Source organism: Heliangelus exortis, chromosome Z, assembly GCF_036169615.1.
Source record: "Heliangelus exortis chromosome Z, bHelExo1.hap1, whole genome shotgun sequence".
In the NCBI taxonomy this organism is placed as follows: Eukaryota; Metazoa; Chordata; class Aves; order Apodiformes; family Trochilidae; genus Heliangelus; species Heliangelus exortis.
In genome coordinates, this window is record NC_092454.1 from 18623183 (window position 1) to 18637464 (window position 14282).

The 14282-nt window shown below is 41.0% G+C and overlaps 2 protein-coding genes across 4 annotated transcripts in view; one reads left to right on the forward strand and one right to left on the reverse strand.

The window, feature by feature from the left end:
• MTREX (Mtr4 exosome RNA helicase) overlaps positions 1-2844 on the forward strand; it is a 43435-nt gene extending 40591 nt beyond the window's left edge. The window contains exons 26-27 of the mRNA XM_071731381.1: positions 2119-2223; positions 2601-2844. Of these exons, the coding sequence (XP_071587482.1) occupies positions 2119-2223; positions 2601-2653 (158 nt within the window). The 3' untranslated portion in view covers positions 2654-2844. The remainder of the gene's footprint in view (positions 1-2118; positions 2224-2600) is intronic.
• Positions 2712-14282, reverse strand: part of PLPP1 (phospholipid phosphatase 1) — a 60636-nt gene continuing 49065 nt past the window's right edge. For all 3 annotated transcript variants that reach the window (XM_071731383.1, XM_071731382.1, XM_071731384.1), the window contains 2 exons: positions 5204-5380; positions 2712-3164 (listed from right to left, as the gene is read on the reverse strand). In XM_071731383.1, coding sequence (XP_071587484.1) covers positions 3039-3164; positions 5204-5380 — 303 coding nt within the window. In that variant the 3' untranslated portion in view covers positions 2712-3038. The remainder of the gene's footprint in view (positions 3165-5203; positions 5381-14282) is intronic.

Below are 14282 nucleotides of genomic sequence, written 5' to 3' on the forward strand. Positions count from 1 at the left end.
GTGTCCTTCTATTTCACTCATATTGATGTGCAAGTGTCTGAGCCCCCTTTTGGGTTCATCTGTGAGTGGCATGGAAGCTTCTGGCTGGGGTAGGTAAGTAGCTGCTTTTTCAGGTTGCCGGGTAAGCCTGGCAGCATAAGCCTGAAGGCTCCAAGAGCAAGTGGTGCTTGTGACAGATCGGAGCAGTGTTAATTGGCTAAGGAAAATGACTTGACATTAAGGTGAAATGTGTGTGTTGGTAAGAAATATAAATTAGAGAAGCTTTTGAAAAGCTGTAGGAAGTAACAGTAAACTAAGCTAACTGCCCTATAATCAGTTGCATATTGTTAGGTTTGTTTTGTGAAGGGATGTCTGCAGCAACCCCAACTATACTTAAATGACTACTCCCTGGAGTAGTTGTCAGGATTGACCTTCTAAATGGAGTTGAGTGGAATCTCGTGAGAGCTGAACCAGGGTCTGCCACAGTGCTTGGTGGCCACACTTGGGGACGCTGCCTGTGCTTGGCTTTGCTTTTGCTTTGTGTCCAATAGATTATGTATGGGTTTTCTTACCTGATGTCATAGCAGGTTTTCACTGCTGCCTTCACACAAACTCTTCTTGATAGAAAGAAACTTGACAAGTGAAAAACTTTAAAGTAGAAACTTGTCATGGACTGCTGGTACCATATGAATGTTTTTAGAAGTATTACTTTTCTTCTCACTTCACTTTCCCAGCAGCTTTGTAGGAAGCTCTCTTCATATGGACATTTTTCCTCTAAATACTGTGCTTTTGTCCAGAGCTAGTATTTCACTCATTACTAGAAAAGTCATCTCATTCAACACCCTTGCAGTGAAGAGATCAGGTCACTCACAGAGCTCTGTTCAACCTGACCTGGAATGTTTACAGGGAGGGGACATCCACAGCTTCTCTGGGCAACATGTTCCAGTGTTTCACCACCCTCACTGAATAATTTTTTTCCTTTAATCTAGTCTGAATCTCTTGCTGTTTAAAACCAATACCCCTTGTCCTATTGCATCATGTCCTGCCAAAATATTTATTTTATGTCTTTCTTACAAGTCCCCTTCAGGTACTAGGAAGCTGCAGTAAGGTCTCCTCGGACCTTCTCTTCTACACTGAACGACCCCCACTCTCAGCCTTTTCTCACAGGGGAGGGGCTCCAGCCCTCTGGTTGTTTTTGTGACCCTCCCCTTCTAGACCTTCTCCAGCAGGTCCATGTTTTTCCTGAACTGTTTCCTGTTTTTCCAGAGCTGGATACAGTACTCCAGGTGGGCGTCTCACCAGTGCAGAGGGGCAGAATCCCTCTCTCAGCCTGCTGGCTATGCTTCTCTTGATGCAGCCCAGGATATGGTTGGCTTTCTGGGCTCATGTCATACCACATCCAATTTTTATCCACCAGTAGTACTCCAGAGTCCTCCTCGGGGCTGCTCTCAATCCCTTCATCCCATATATTGAGTCTGTGCAAGTTTCCTTGCATCCAGTAATTTTTATTAGGTCTGAGAGGATGCTGGGGGAAATGACCAGACAGCATACTGTTCACATGCTGCTGAAAGAGTAATTTTTGTGAAACCTGTGACCTGAGAAATTAAAGAGGAGACAAATGTACACATGAACTGCAGTGGGCACTGGCTGCAGTGGAGAAGCTGTGTCAAGACTGAGCTTCTATTCATTACTGTGAGTCTGCAATTGAGTGGCACAGCAGTAAGACAAACCACTTGCAGGCACACTGGCTCTGTTATAAAACTAAGGGCTGCAAAAAAGAGTGGTGGTTTTTGAAGCAGCAAACTTTTCTGTGTGGTTTTTGACAAAAGTCTTTAGTACTCAAAGAAACTATCCAGTCAGAATTACTAAACAGCCAAGAAAATCCTCTTAGTAGGTATTAGAGAGAGGCTGTGAAAATAGTAGAGGAAAATGAGAACAGAAAATGAAGCATTTGGAAATGCTTCATGAAGAAATTTTCTGTTACAGAAACCAAGCTCAACATATTTTCCTGCCTTTGGCTTCTAGATAAATTGAACAGGGTTGAAGCAGTAGCTATTGCTTGGTCCAAAGTGGACTAAAACAACTGAATTATTCAGTGACATGATGTGGCAGGTAATTTCCCTTACACTTTTTATACAGGTAGCATAATTCGTTGCATGAGAAGGCTTGAAGAATTGCTTAGGCAGATGTGCCAGGCTGCAAAAGCCATTGGAAACACAGAGTTGGAAAATAAGTTTGCAGAGGGTATGTATTTCATTTCCACAGTATAAGTAGTAATTCCAGCAAGCATATGAAAGGAAAGTTGTTGGGAGGGCAGGGGAGGGGGGCAGGAGAGCAGGCTATGGTGAATGGTTTGGGAATACAAGCATCTTGTACTGATTTCAGGGACAAGAGATAGCATCATTATAACATAGATGATATCTGGAAAGGCAGCGAAGTCTGACCTAAAGAGATAGTGTTTCAGTGCATGCTGACAGTTTAAGCAAGTTTGTGATTGAAAATAAATGTATAGTAACACCCATGTAAGGCTTGGAACATTTTGCTGCCTGTAACTATGCAACTGAATAGTGATCATGTCAGTTATGAGTGCTGGATATAAACACAGTTTTTCTTTTTAATAGGGATTACAAAAATCAAGAGAGATATTGTCTTTGCTGCAAGCCTTTACCTGTAACAGAAGGTACCTACTAAGAACAGTACCATGGAACAAGTTCATCATCTTCGCACGCTACTTTCATTTCAAGTCATTACTTCTTTTAATAGTGTGTATTTAGACCAGAGTTGTTTCAACAAGGCATGTACAAACACCAGTGTATGTAATAGAACTGTTACCACGTTTTCAATTAAAATTTACAATTGAATAGCTTTTCTTTTAAGTGAGAGCTTGACCCAACAGAAATTTTAGCTATACAGTAACTGTTGTAGCTGTTACCATATACAGGTAAAGTGAGCATCCAAGAGCAGCAGCAGTCTCTTAAAGCCATGTACTTATATTACATAGTTAGAACTGTGAAACTGGTTTTCTTTCAGAGAGCAAGACAGGTGAGGTGGCTCATTCTTCATGGTTGATGATTGCTGCCAAAGTGGTTTCCATTTGTTGGAGTCTCATGTAGAGTTGTATGGGAATCTTCTTTTGGTTGAAATGTACATCCCCTCACTTTGAAGAAGTCAGACACATACACAACCTAAGTCAACAAATTAAGTGTTAAATTCTGGCACTTCTGAGTCTTTCAAACAGTGGAGAAACACTTTAGCAGAAGGGAGATTCCAGGATCAAAACTAATAAAAAGTTTACATAAATTAAAAACAATAGAAAATTGCTACAAAAGTCATAATATTCTGACATCCATTCTTGCACTAGTTTTTGTCCAGCTCTCCCTCCTCTGCCCCCCGCTGACAGCTTAGGCACTGACAGCTTACTTCAAATTCCAGGTTTGTGTGTTGAACTGCCTTATCAGGCACTGCCTCAGTACAATAGCCATACCTGAACAAGTGCACATGATGGAACATGACAGGCTTGCTGGGGGCCCTCATCATATGTATGGTTAAATTTATTCTGTAACTTACTTAGAACAAGACAGGAGAGCCTGTGCTTAGCTGAGGAAGAGGATTTGATAGTATCTTACTCTTGAGTGTTATTCTCACATGTATTTATTTAAAAGCTGGCTAAACCAAGCTTGCATTCCTCTTGACAAGGGTTCACAGCAGCTGCCTCTCACCCACAGCCTGAACAGCTGTAAAGGCAGCTCTACCTGTGTTTTCCTTTCCTGCATTCCCTTGAACATACCTTCCCTTGAACCTCACTTCCTTCACCTTCCTGCCACCTATGAGGACAAGCGCCTTGATCCATTTGTGCAGCTTGCCCCCTTCCTGCTGTCCACTTCATCAAGTCATACGAGCAGATGTGCTGGGTGCAGTGCTGCATGAAGTGCTGTAAATGAGAAGCCTTCTCTAATGATCTCTCCTTCCTACATCACCTCTTCCCTGCCACTGCACACCTGAGAACTGCAGAACACAGATTAGGGCATCAGAAGAAACTGCCTGGCTGATGACCCAGCATGCTGCTTCAGATATATATGATATGAGTTTCAGCTTCCACTTATTGTTAACTCATAGAATTCATACAACACAATTCAGTGCTCCATTTGCAGTTGCTGCCCCAGCATGCCCTTACCTCAGCTCTGTTTCAGGAGGTGAACTTAGGTTTATTCAGATACTAGTTTTGTAGGGGATGCTTTAGTTTTAAAAGTAATTTTCTCACCTTTCAACTCTTTTCACTGTAACACCCCCTTCTACTCCTTACGTTACCAAGGATCTCAGATATCCTCTCAATCATCCAACAGCCTTCACTAAATTTTTTTTCTCCTAAACATGCAGCCATTTAACAACAACTAACACAGTACGCAGGGCTTCCCAGAGCTGCTCCAAGATTTGTGTTGTGATAGATTGCAACAAGTAAGCAAAGCTTTGTCTTGCAATGAACCACACCCTTCTGGCTTTCAATTGAGAAAGTTTATTTTGGAGGCAGTTCTTCCAGAATAGCCTCAGGTCTTGATAACTGAACTCTTCACTACGACCTCAGTAAAATCATGTCTCTGAACCAGACCTCTCCCTTCTGTGAATAAATCAGGCGTGGCACTCTGGTGACAGCCAGCACAGCTGCTGCCAGTAAGTCATCCAGGCCTGCAGCTCCAACTTTAACTGATGCTCTGTTCCTTCACATGCTGGTTGGCATGAACACCCTTTTAGCACTCAAATTGCCAAAAAGAAATGTTTAAGTGCTTTAGTTTCACATCAGCCTGAAAAAACAGCCTGAATAATCTGACAGACAGGCATTTGCATGCTGTCCTCCTCCTGAAAGGTTTTGTTTTTTCTCCCTGCTTCCTTCGTGCACAATTCACCTCTGTCATTGTATTTGAGATTCACAATTTGGCTAGAAGCAGAAGTTATGACTATACAGAGGCCCACACTTCGCAGGTGACAGTTTCCATCTCAGTTATCTGAAAAGCTTTTGGGCAAGAATAACGTCACAATCTCCCTCTCCATGGAGCACTATTGCTAGACCCAGTTCAACAAGTTTCGTCCCCTCTTCAGCAATTTTCAAAGCATCAATAAAGTACACACAAACACACACGCACAAATGCACGCACACACAAACACACACGTGCACACAAACACACACACAAACACAGACAAAGAACCCCTACCCTCAGGAATTACTTACAATGAGCACAGCTACCACTGCTCCCTGAATGAGTCCTGTTAGAACATCACTCCAATGATGCTTGTAATCAGAAACACGTGAGAGACCCACATAGATCGATGCAGCAATGAGACCAAACTGGAGGGTAGGACGAACAAGTCTTGCCCAGTCTCCTTTCATTCTGGCCTGAAGGTAAAGCTAAAGAGAAAAGAAAAATCATTATTTTCATTTGCATTACAAGTCTTAAACAAGGAAAAATAGGTGGCTACTATCCAGGAATTACATTCCTCCAAATTTGAGCAGGAAGACCATTAACATCTTCAGTAAAATTTACATATACTATACAGAGAGTGGGCAAATTTTAACTTTTATTCTCAATTCCATCCACATTTAGTATTATAAACTCTTAGCATAATATTCCAGCTGTAGTTAAACACCAGATGATAACATTAGGCTCATACTCCTCAGATGTCAATAGTGTCTCTGAGTTCCAACTGTTAGAAACAGTTGGTTTTTTTAGCTGCAGAAGAACTACCCTAACACTCTGGTAAGCGAGTGGATACATACAGTTGCCACACCTTTTCTCTCAGCTCTACTTACGTTGTGTAACTATGTGCTTTTGATGTGTTATCCTGAATGTAAGGATACTTATCTAATTAAACACACTGATTGTTTTCTCTAGTGTGTCTAGAACAGAGACCTAATTTCTGCTATAAAGAGGATTTCTCCAAATCCACTGCCCCATGAACATAATTGATTTTAATCTGGAACTTGATCTTCTCACAAAAAAGGCACCACAGTACTGTATTTGTGGACAGAAGAACAGTTGGAAGTTATATTTAACATTTCAAGTATATCTTTCCAGCACCACCTAGGAACTTCAGGCTGTGTAATCTTAGCCTTTCAAAATCCTAGAAGCAGACTAAACCACAGGCTTTGGGCACTAAGGCATTACACTGAAGTTCTGGTAAACCCTTCCTTTGCCACTTTCAAAAGCCATGAATACCTTTTCAGAGCATTACAAAGTAAACACAGGCATAGGGCATGCACTGTAGTTGCCAAGGTTCTATTTTCCAAAGTTACACATTTGGGACATGTTTGATTGGTTTGTCTGGATAGCTTTACATCATTATTTTGGCATGCCTGCTTTTTCAGATATAAAGAGAGCATGAAGAAGAACCCATAACTGCTTTTTCTTTTAACAGCAAGGTTCAGGTAAAATCACACTCCAAGGAAGGTACAGCTAAGCCTGAACTGGAAAACAATTTTTTCTCCCTCATATTGGCAGGCACTGTCTGTTTCTGGGGACCTTAAATTTGTCACTAGGGGAAAGAATGTTTAGCCACTTTGAAAACTAGCTGTCACACAGTTCTTGTAACAAAAGGTGATTTAATGGTCTTGTGTTAATACCACTAGATTTACCATCAGTAGACTGAACACTACCTGAGTGCCAGATGGAGCAGAGGTGGGTCCAAGAAACACATGCTAATAGCCTAAAAAGAGCTGGCTGATAATTCAGTACTGGGTGTTCTTTCCTCTTTCCTTATACCCACTAAATTTTGCTTAAGGCAGCTAAAAATACCTTGCTCTAATACATTTTTTCCAAGTAAACATTTCTGGTAGGTGGTAAAGGTGCACAGTTGTATTAGAAAGAAAAGTTATGCAGCTACTGATAGGTGGGAAACCAGGGTTTACTTCTGAACAGAGGAAGGAAGTGAGACCAACCACATAAAAAACAAATTTGGGAAGATGCCAGCCTATGACACAAAATGACCTTTCACTCTACCTTATGCAGCACGTGCTCAGGTTTTCTGCTTTATGAAACATCAAAAGAAACTTGGTTTCTTTTGAAACCAACTTGGTTTTAACATCTACTTGATTTTCATACTAATAAGGGACTTATCTCCAGTCACAGAGAAGATGTGGAGCTGCTTTTGTCCCCTGTGGAACACACACAGTTGGCTTACAGGCTTATTGGTGCTAGGTGCTTCCTCACACCACCCTCTCCAGTAGCCAAATATCCAAAACTGTTCTATCACTTGCCACAGGCCGATGGATTTATATTATTCTAAAATGGTTGTGAGAAGGGTGAGCAATGATACCACAAATAAGTGTCTGTGATAAGCACAGAGTTTAATTACAGAAGTAGCACCTGTTCTTCTGGTTACAATTTTTGTTTCTGTTTTGTTGGTGGGGTTTTTTCATTGTTTTGTTGTTGTTCAGCTGCTGCAATGGCAAACCCTATGTTATTTTTAAGCAGGTAATGTCAAGCTGCTTTTAATAGGCTCAGGCAGTCATGCTCCTCCACAAAAGTTCTTCCTACCAACATGACTAACTCAAAGGCAACAGCAACACTTCTGGGCTGAAGTAGGCCAGTAGGACTGTAGAAGAAAGTTAAGGATATAAAGGAAGCACCTTTTGCCTTGTAACTGTAATTTTGCCTTGTAATTTTTTGCCTTGTAATGCCATCAAATATAAACCAAGACTGATACCCAAAGTATGCTCAAGGGTCCTTTATGTAGTATTGGTCATTATATGTGCATTATGGAGATGTCCTAGTGTTACACTGCATTAACAATTGCTGCTATTTTGACCCTGTTGACTAACACAGGCCACTGACTTCAGACCATTCCCAGAACCCTGCCAATATGCACAGCATGCCTCAGGTTGTTCCGGTCCTCTTTGAAGTCATTTACAGCACAGGCTTAAAAAGGGTAAGCAGAAGCAAATCCCTGCCTCCCTCTTCACTCATTAAAAAAGTGCAGCTTTCATTGCTAGAAAGGAATAAGCTTACAAATAACACTTAGAAATAACCTAAGGGAGCAGCAGGAACTTTAGGAAATGTCATCTGGTTAATAACACTACTGCAATGCCCCTTTCTGCTTGTTGCTCAGAAACAGATTTGTGAGCCTCTGAGGACAGGAGGAGCATCCAGGTAGCAACTCACTCCTGCCAGTGACAGCCATTTGACTATGCTGGCTTTCCTGCTATCCTGTTCCTAAGCATCTGTCTGACAGCTGAGTAGCATCATTCAGATATGATTTATTTCTCTTTGCTCCTCCATCACACTGTTCCTCACGCTTGTTTTGTTCATTCTTTTTAAAGCACACAGACTGCACAGGAACTGTCTTGAAGGGTTGAAATAATCTGTAACTTTCTTCCCTACTAATGCTTACTCTATAATGAAAGTATGTTCTCTACACCACACACATCCTGAACACAAGTTTCTTCTTAATCTATGGTCTAGTACTTAATTTCTAAAAATACACACAGGAATGAAAATACACAAAGGAATGAAGAGAAACTCACAGCCACTTTATGGCTTCTTGCAAGAAGTCACTAATACGAACAGAAGAGTCTCTGCAACTGGAGAATTATTTGCTACTCTTAATGTTTCTAGATATTTTTCACGTATTTGCTCTTCCACCAGAGCAGTAATAAAATACATATATATGTCTGCCTGTCTAATTTTAAAGTACAGTGTCTTTTATTTCCTAGATGGACTATGCAGCTTCACAAGCAAAATTTCTTCACAGCTAACATCTCGAATCCCCAGCTGAAGGTCACAAAATTCCTTCAAATCTCCTAAAACCTACTGACTCCACTAACTAGGGTAAATACTTCAGATACTCAGTTTCAATACTTCAAATTCCTCAGTCATTTTTCATTAAACCTTTTCAGCTTTTTTTCAAAATCCTATTACACAAAAATCATATACTGCAAAATGCATGGGAAATCCTGCTGACTTCCAGTCCTCCTTCAAAAATGCAAGTCAAAAGGAAGAAAGCTTTTTCAGGGGGTTTGCCCTGGCAATTTTTACTTCCTCTGCAGATTTTTACTTCTACCAACTGATCTGTTCTGTCACTTTTTGAAAATGGATTTTCTTCAATAGGATTTTATGTTTGCTGATACCAGAAGGCCCTAGTAATTACACTTCCTAGGGTGTCCTGTTCTGCCTTAAGGAACACAAACACTTTCCCTTCGGAGATGAAGGGAATTTGCCTTTGATGATTCGCCCTCTTATTTTTGTCTCAGCAATCCTAATACACTCAAAGAAAAATGAACTTAATAGCATAACAGAGAGAGAACAGGGTTTGCCTAGAGAGGAACCTTCTCTATTACATGGGGAAATGGTAACTCAGTTTGCCCAAGTACAGGTAGTACCTGTACAGGTAGTACAGGTAGTTCTACCAGAACTTTCTGGTAGAACAGAAAGTTCTCCTTTCTCTGGAGGAGAAACAAAAGTGCAGAAAGTCAGTTTTCTGATGAGATTAGCCCTGCTTTGAGAGATCATTGGAGTAGATACATGTTTTGGGAGACAGCAAGTACTTAGCTTGGCGTTTACTAGTCATGTCTAATTTTGGTTTCATCTTACCAGCCTGAGCATTAAGAAAAAGCCCTATGACATTATTGGTTTGCTCCTAAGAGGCATAAGATCCTACTGCCATTCAGATCCATTTTGCCTAAAGTTAGGCAAGCTTATACCTCAGAGCAACTCTGCTGACTCAGAAAGTCCCAAAAGCCACAAACAGTAATCAGTGCTGTGGAAACCCACCATAAGGATTCTTCCCAAACCAAGAAGCTCAGAAAAATAATATATAAACCACCTCAAGTGTGTGTACACATCTATGTGATAGCCTTTGGGGTTTCTGGGGTGAAGGAAGGGGATAGAGGTACTCTGTTTTGGTGATTTTGTTAACAAGGCAGGGGTGGAAGAAGGAAGCACAGGAGGCACTCCTGTGTGAAAGTTTTCAGAAAAAAAGAGCTTCAGACTAATTAATATCATAAAAGATGGTGCAAAATTCTTCAGGAGATCAAAGGAATAAAGGGAGAGAATCCACACATGTTTGTAGGATAGGAAAATTCCACTTCTATGGATATCCCAAGGACATGGTCCCCCCTTGCTACCCTGACTGTGAACTCTTACATTAGGAAGGTCAGTAGGTGCACAGAGCACCAGATTAACTGATGACCCTCCAACTTCACCAGTAAATAAGCATCACTGCCCTTCTGTGAGGAAAGGGGACTCCAGTAACCACAGCACCACACAGTTCTACATGACAGTTTGCATGCGAGTATCTTCACTCTCTACAACTCCCTGAAAGGAGGGTGTAGCCAGGTGGGGGTTGGTCTCTTTTCCCAGGAAACTCTCAACAAGACAAGAGGGCACGGTCTCAAGTTGTGCCGGGGGAGGTTTAGGTTGGACATTAGAAAGAATTTCTTTACCAAGAGGGTGATCAGACATTGGAATGGGCTGCCCCGGGAAGTGGTGGATTCTCCATCCCTGGAGATATTTAAAAAGAGACTGGATGTGGCAATCAGTACCATGGGCTGGTAACTGCAGCAGTAGTGGATCAAGGGTTGGACTTGATCATCTCTGAGGTCCCATCCAACCCAGCCAATTCTATGATTCTATGATCTTTGATACAATTTTATTCAAACTGTATCATTCAAAAGAATGAAAGAGATGAAACATCCTGCCCAGATTCTTGCATAGCATTGCAAAGCAACACAACACACATTTAGACAGATCCGTATCTGCCATGTCCCTGTTCCAGTCCTGCAGTACACACCAAGACACTTCTGCCCCACTCAGAAAAGACAACGGTGAAGCAAAAAAAAAAAGCACCTTCTGAGATCTTCCAAGCTTTCTGCTTCTGTGAAAATTAGTTTTTCCCTCTCTGAATGTTACAGGAAAGCATGGAGATTTCTTTGTATAAAACCTAGTTTGCACAAAAGGTATTCTTCCTCTAGCTTTGTGTAAAAGCTATTAATCATATTTCAGCTAGCACAAACTGGAATTCAAGGTAGTATAAGAAATGCAGTAAACAGTTTAAAAATTACAGTTCTGAGCACAAGAGCCACAGGATGCACTGAGAAATAACCTGTTATATACAGTATTGTCTTTATGCAAATATTAAACACAAATGCAACTGTTTGCTTTGTACCTGTAAGCACTCAGTCTATGAATTAACACATGGCTCTAGACATCAACAAGTAAGACATAGCCTGCAAACCAGAAATACATGTGCAATGTGTTTTATGTGAAGCTTGATTTTAATTGGGATAATGTCTATCCCATGTAATTTAAAACACAGTCTCTCTTCCAAACAGAAAACTGTATTATAAAAGCACTCCAGAAATGTAGCAGAATTCATGAGTCACTCATAAGCTGGGGTACAAAAAAAAAAAAAAAAAAAAAAAAAAAGGCAACTTTCACTGTTTAATGAGATCTCCTTTTCTTAACAAACACATATTTATGACCTCTGGTATATCTGCACTATCATCTGTACTTTAGCTTTATTTTGATATTGAAACAAAGCAAAAAGAAGCAACATCTCAGAACTATTTTTTCCCCCTCTAGTGAGGGAAAAGAACACAGGTCTGCAGGTACTTGAAGGTGGAGGTGTACCTGGGCCATGGTCCAGGGGGATGATCTGTAGCTTTTACTCTAACCATATATTTCTCCTAACTCTCCTAACACTGTTGTCTGTGGCACCAATTCCCCCAGTTGCCAGCTCTGCTGTTTGAATAGCCCTACAGTAAGCTGGTACAGGGAACTGATCCCTTGGACAGCTGAAATAAGGAAGAAAAAAATACTGGACTAGGGAGAAAAGGGAGAATATATACTAGTCTGGCCTCTAAGATGACTGCATAATGCTGTCAAAAGGCAATTTGTGTCCAAGAAGAGCTGCCCCCTATGCACTGGGGAAAAAATCCTCTCTGTTACTAGTAATAGCCCAACTCTCAAATCAGTGTCAAAAGCACAGTCAAGATAATCTGTACAAACATTTCCCACTGGACAAGTAATGTTGCAGGATTTTCTTGTTTTAATTCTCCAGACTATACTTGGCTGTACATTGCAGAAATAATTGTTTCCTGACATCATTTTACCATAAAGCAGGATAAACAGTAACAAATGCCTTTCCATTGGTTTTTGAAGACCAGATAGTACTCAGCTTTCATGGGGGCAGGAATACATTGACTGTTCTGTAGCTTTAGTCAGTAGCATTTGGAAAGTAAAAGAATACTGTCATGCAAATAGACATAACTAAAATACTGTGTTAAAGCCTCCAAGACTCTTATTTGGGGACTGTTTTCACTCAATCACCAAGCCCACCATAAATATTTAAAGACTTCAAGAGCAAAGCTTGACTGGCACACTTAGGAGCACAAGTACAAAAGCAGCCTAAACCCTTTCACTGGTTTTTAGCCTATGATCTCTCTGCAAAAGAAGTCTGTCAGCCCAGGTCACTGAAATACCTCACCCTGCCATTCTCGTCTGTAATTCCCTGTGTCCTTGGACACACACGATGTTCTTTCCCAATGAACTGTGGGAGAACTTCAGAGCCACTTGGGTTACATTCCACAAAGACTCATCACCCCCTTTTGTCCCAGGTCCAAGCAACACAAACACGTTGCCATCCCAGGAATAGCAGGGCAGCTTGGCTGAGTTTCTGCAGCCCTGTTCTTCATCCTGGGTTAGGTGTAGGCAGGGAAGTGCCCAGGCCAACTACCACCAAGACCAATTCTATTACAGCAACCTGATCCTCAGGGCCCCACTCCTCTCTGCCAAGTGCAACAGCTGCTGTTCTTGCAACTAAACACAGCATGCATTTAGTATTTTAGTTTACAATAGCTTTGAGACATAAGTTTTTAAAAAATTAGTAATTTGAAACAAACGCATGATTTAAGTTTGGCATCTTCCTGTCTAGGGGGAGGGTGCTAGTTTGGATGTGTGGGCATTGATAGAAGAATTTTCAACTACACTGACAAGAATTTGCTGACAACATTTCAAACATTTTTGAAACATAATTTGAAGCTCTTTCAGATCTGCAGAAAAGTTTCTGGTGGTGATTTGGACAGGCAGGAAACAAGGCATTCTCCAAGTCAAGACAGAATACTTGTGTTAATACAGGAAAGACTGTGCCAGCTTTTTAGGTATGAAAGGATCAGCAGGGGGAGAGGATGACAGAGACGATTTGTGATCCAGCATCTGTTAGTAGGTCACCGAGTTCTCACATTCTGCTGCAGCTCTAACTCCCTTCTTTCCACTTGAAGCTTTGTTGGCAACAGCACCACAGAGATAATAGCTCCAACTCACCCCAAACAGACCCACCTGCTCTGCCAAATACCTCTCAAAATACATTGTTGGCTACAATTTCCTGGCCAGACACTCTTCAAGGAGTTGTTTTTTTTTTTCTGTGGTCTTATTCTAGCGAATTAGAAACTGGAAGAAACCATTTGTCTAACCTGGAAGCAGGCGAAAAACCCAGGCCTTAAAACCAGTCTAGCTAGATTCAGGGGCTTTTTTACAGGTACAGAAAACATAACATTCACTTAAACACGCAGCAGTGGTCTCTACACTGTAAGAATGCTAAGTGAAATACACTGCTGCTTACTTAAACAGGTAGATTATATTAACTATTTAACATTCACAAAGTTATTCAAAACTCACACATTGCTCTCACATTATCATTCCTTTAGAACTTGTTACAGTGTTTTATGAAACACGATTAATGCATTCTTGTCCTTTGCAGATGAGCAAACCTCCTCTCTCAATGGCAGGTGCCACAGTGATGTGCAGCAGGCACCGCCCCACTTCTGTTCTCATACCAGGCAGTGACACACACAGAGCTACAGGAGACCAGTTCAAGTAAATATTTTGCACATGAGCACACTGACAATTCAGACATGGTAATAAAATGTAAACTCAATCACTAGCCATAACAGTTTAAGCAAGGACTAGTTTAATGAAGCATTTTTTAATTGATACTGATTCATATTGAAGAATAATTATGGAATTATTTAAGTTGCTATGGTATCACAAACTCACTCCCTTTTGTTTAAATAATCCTTAAAACCTTGACTGACAACACGCATCAAAGGTGAATGCTGCTCCTGCAAGGAACATGAGACAGTATTAAGTAAGTGTCAATACTGGGAAACAAGTTTGTGTCCTCCCAACAGACACAAGTCCAAATCACATAGCAAGTAAGCATTTCTATTCCTGAAGTTAAATGTTAAGTTCTGCTCTCCAAAGATTTCCTACAAGCCACAAGACAGTCTAGGGAGAAATGGTTCAGATTCCCAGATCTGT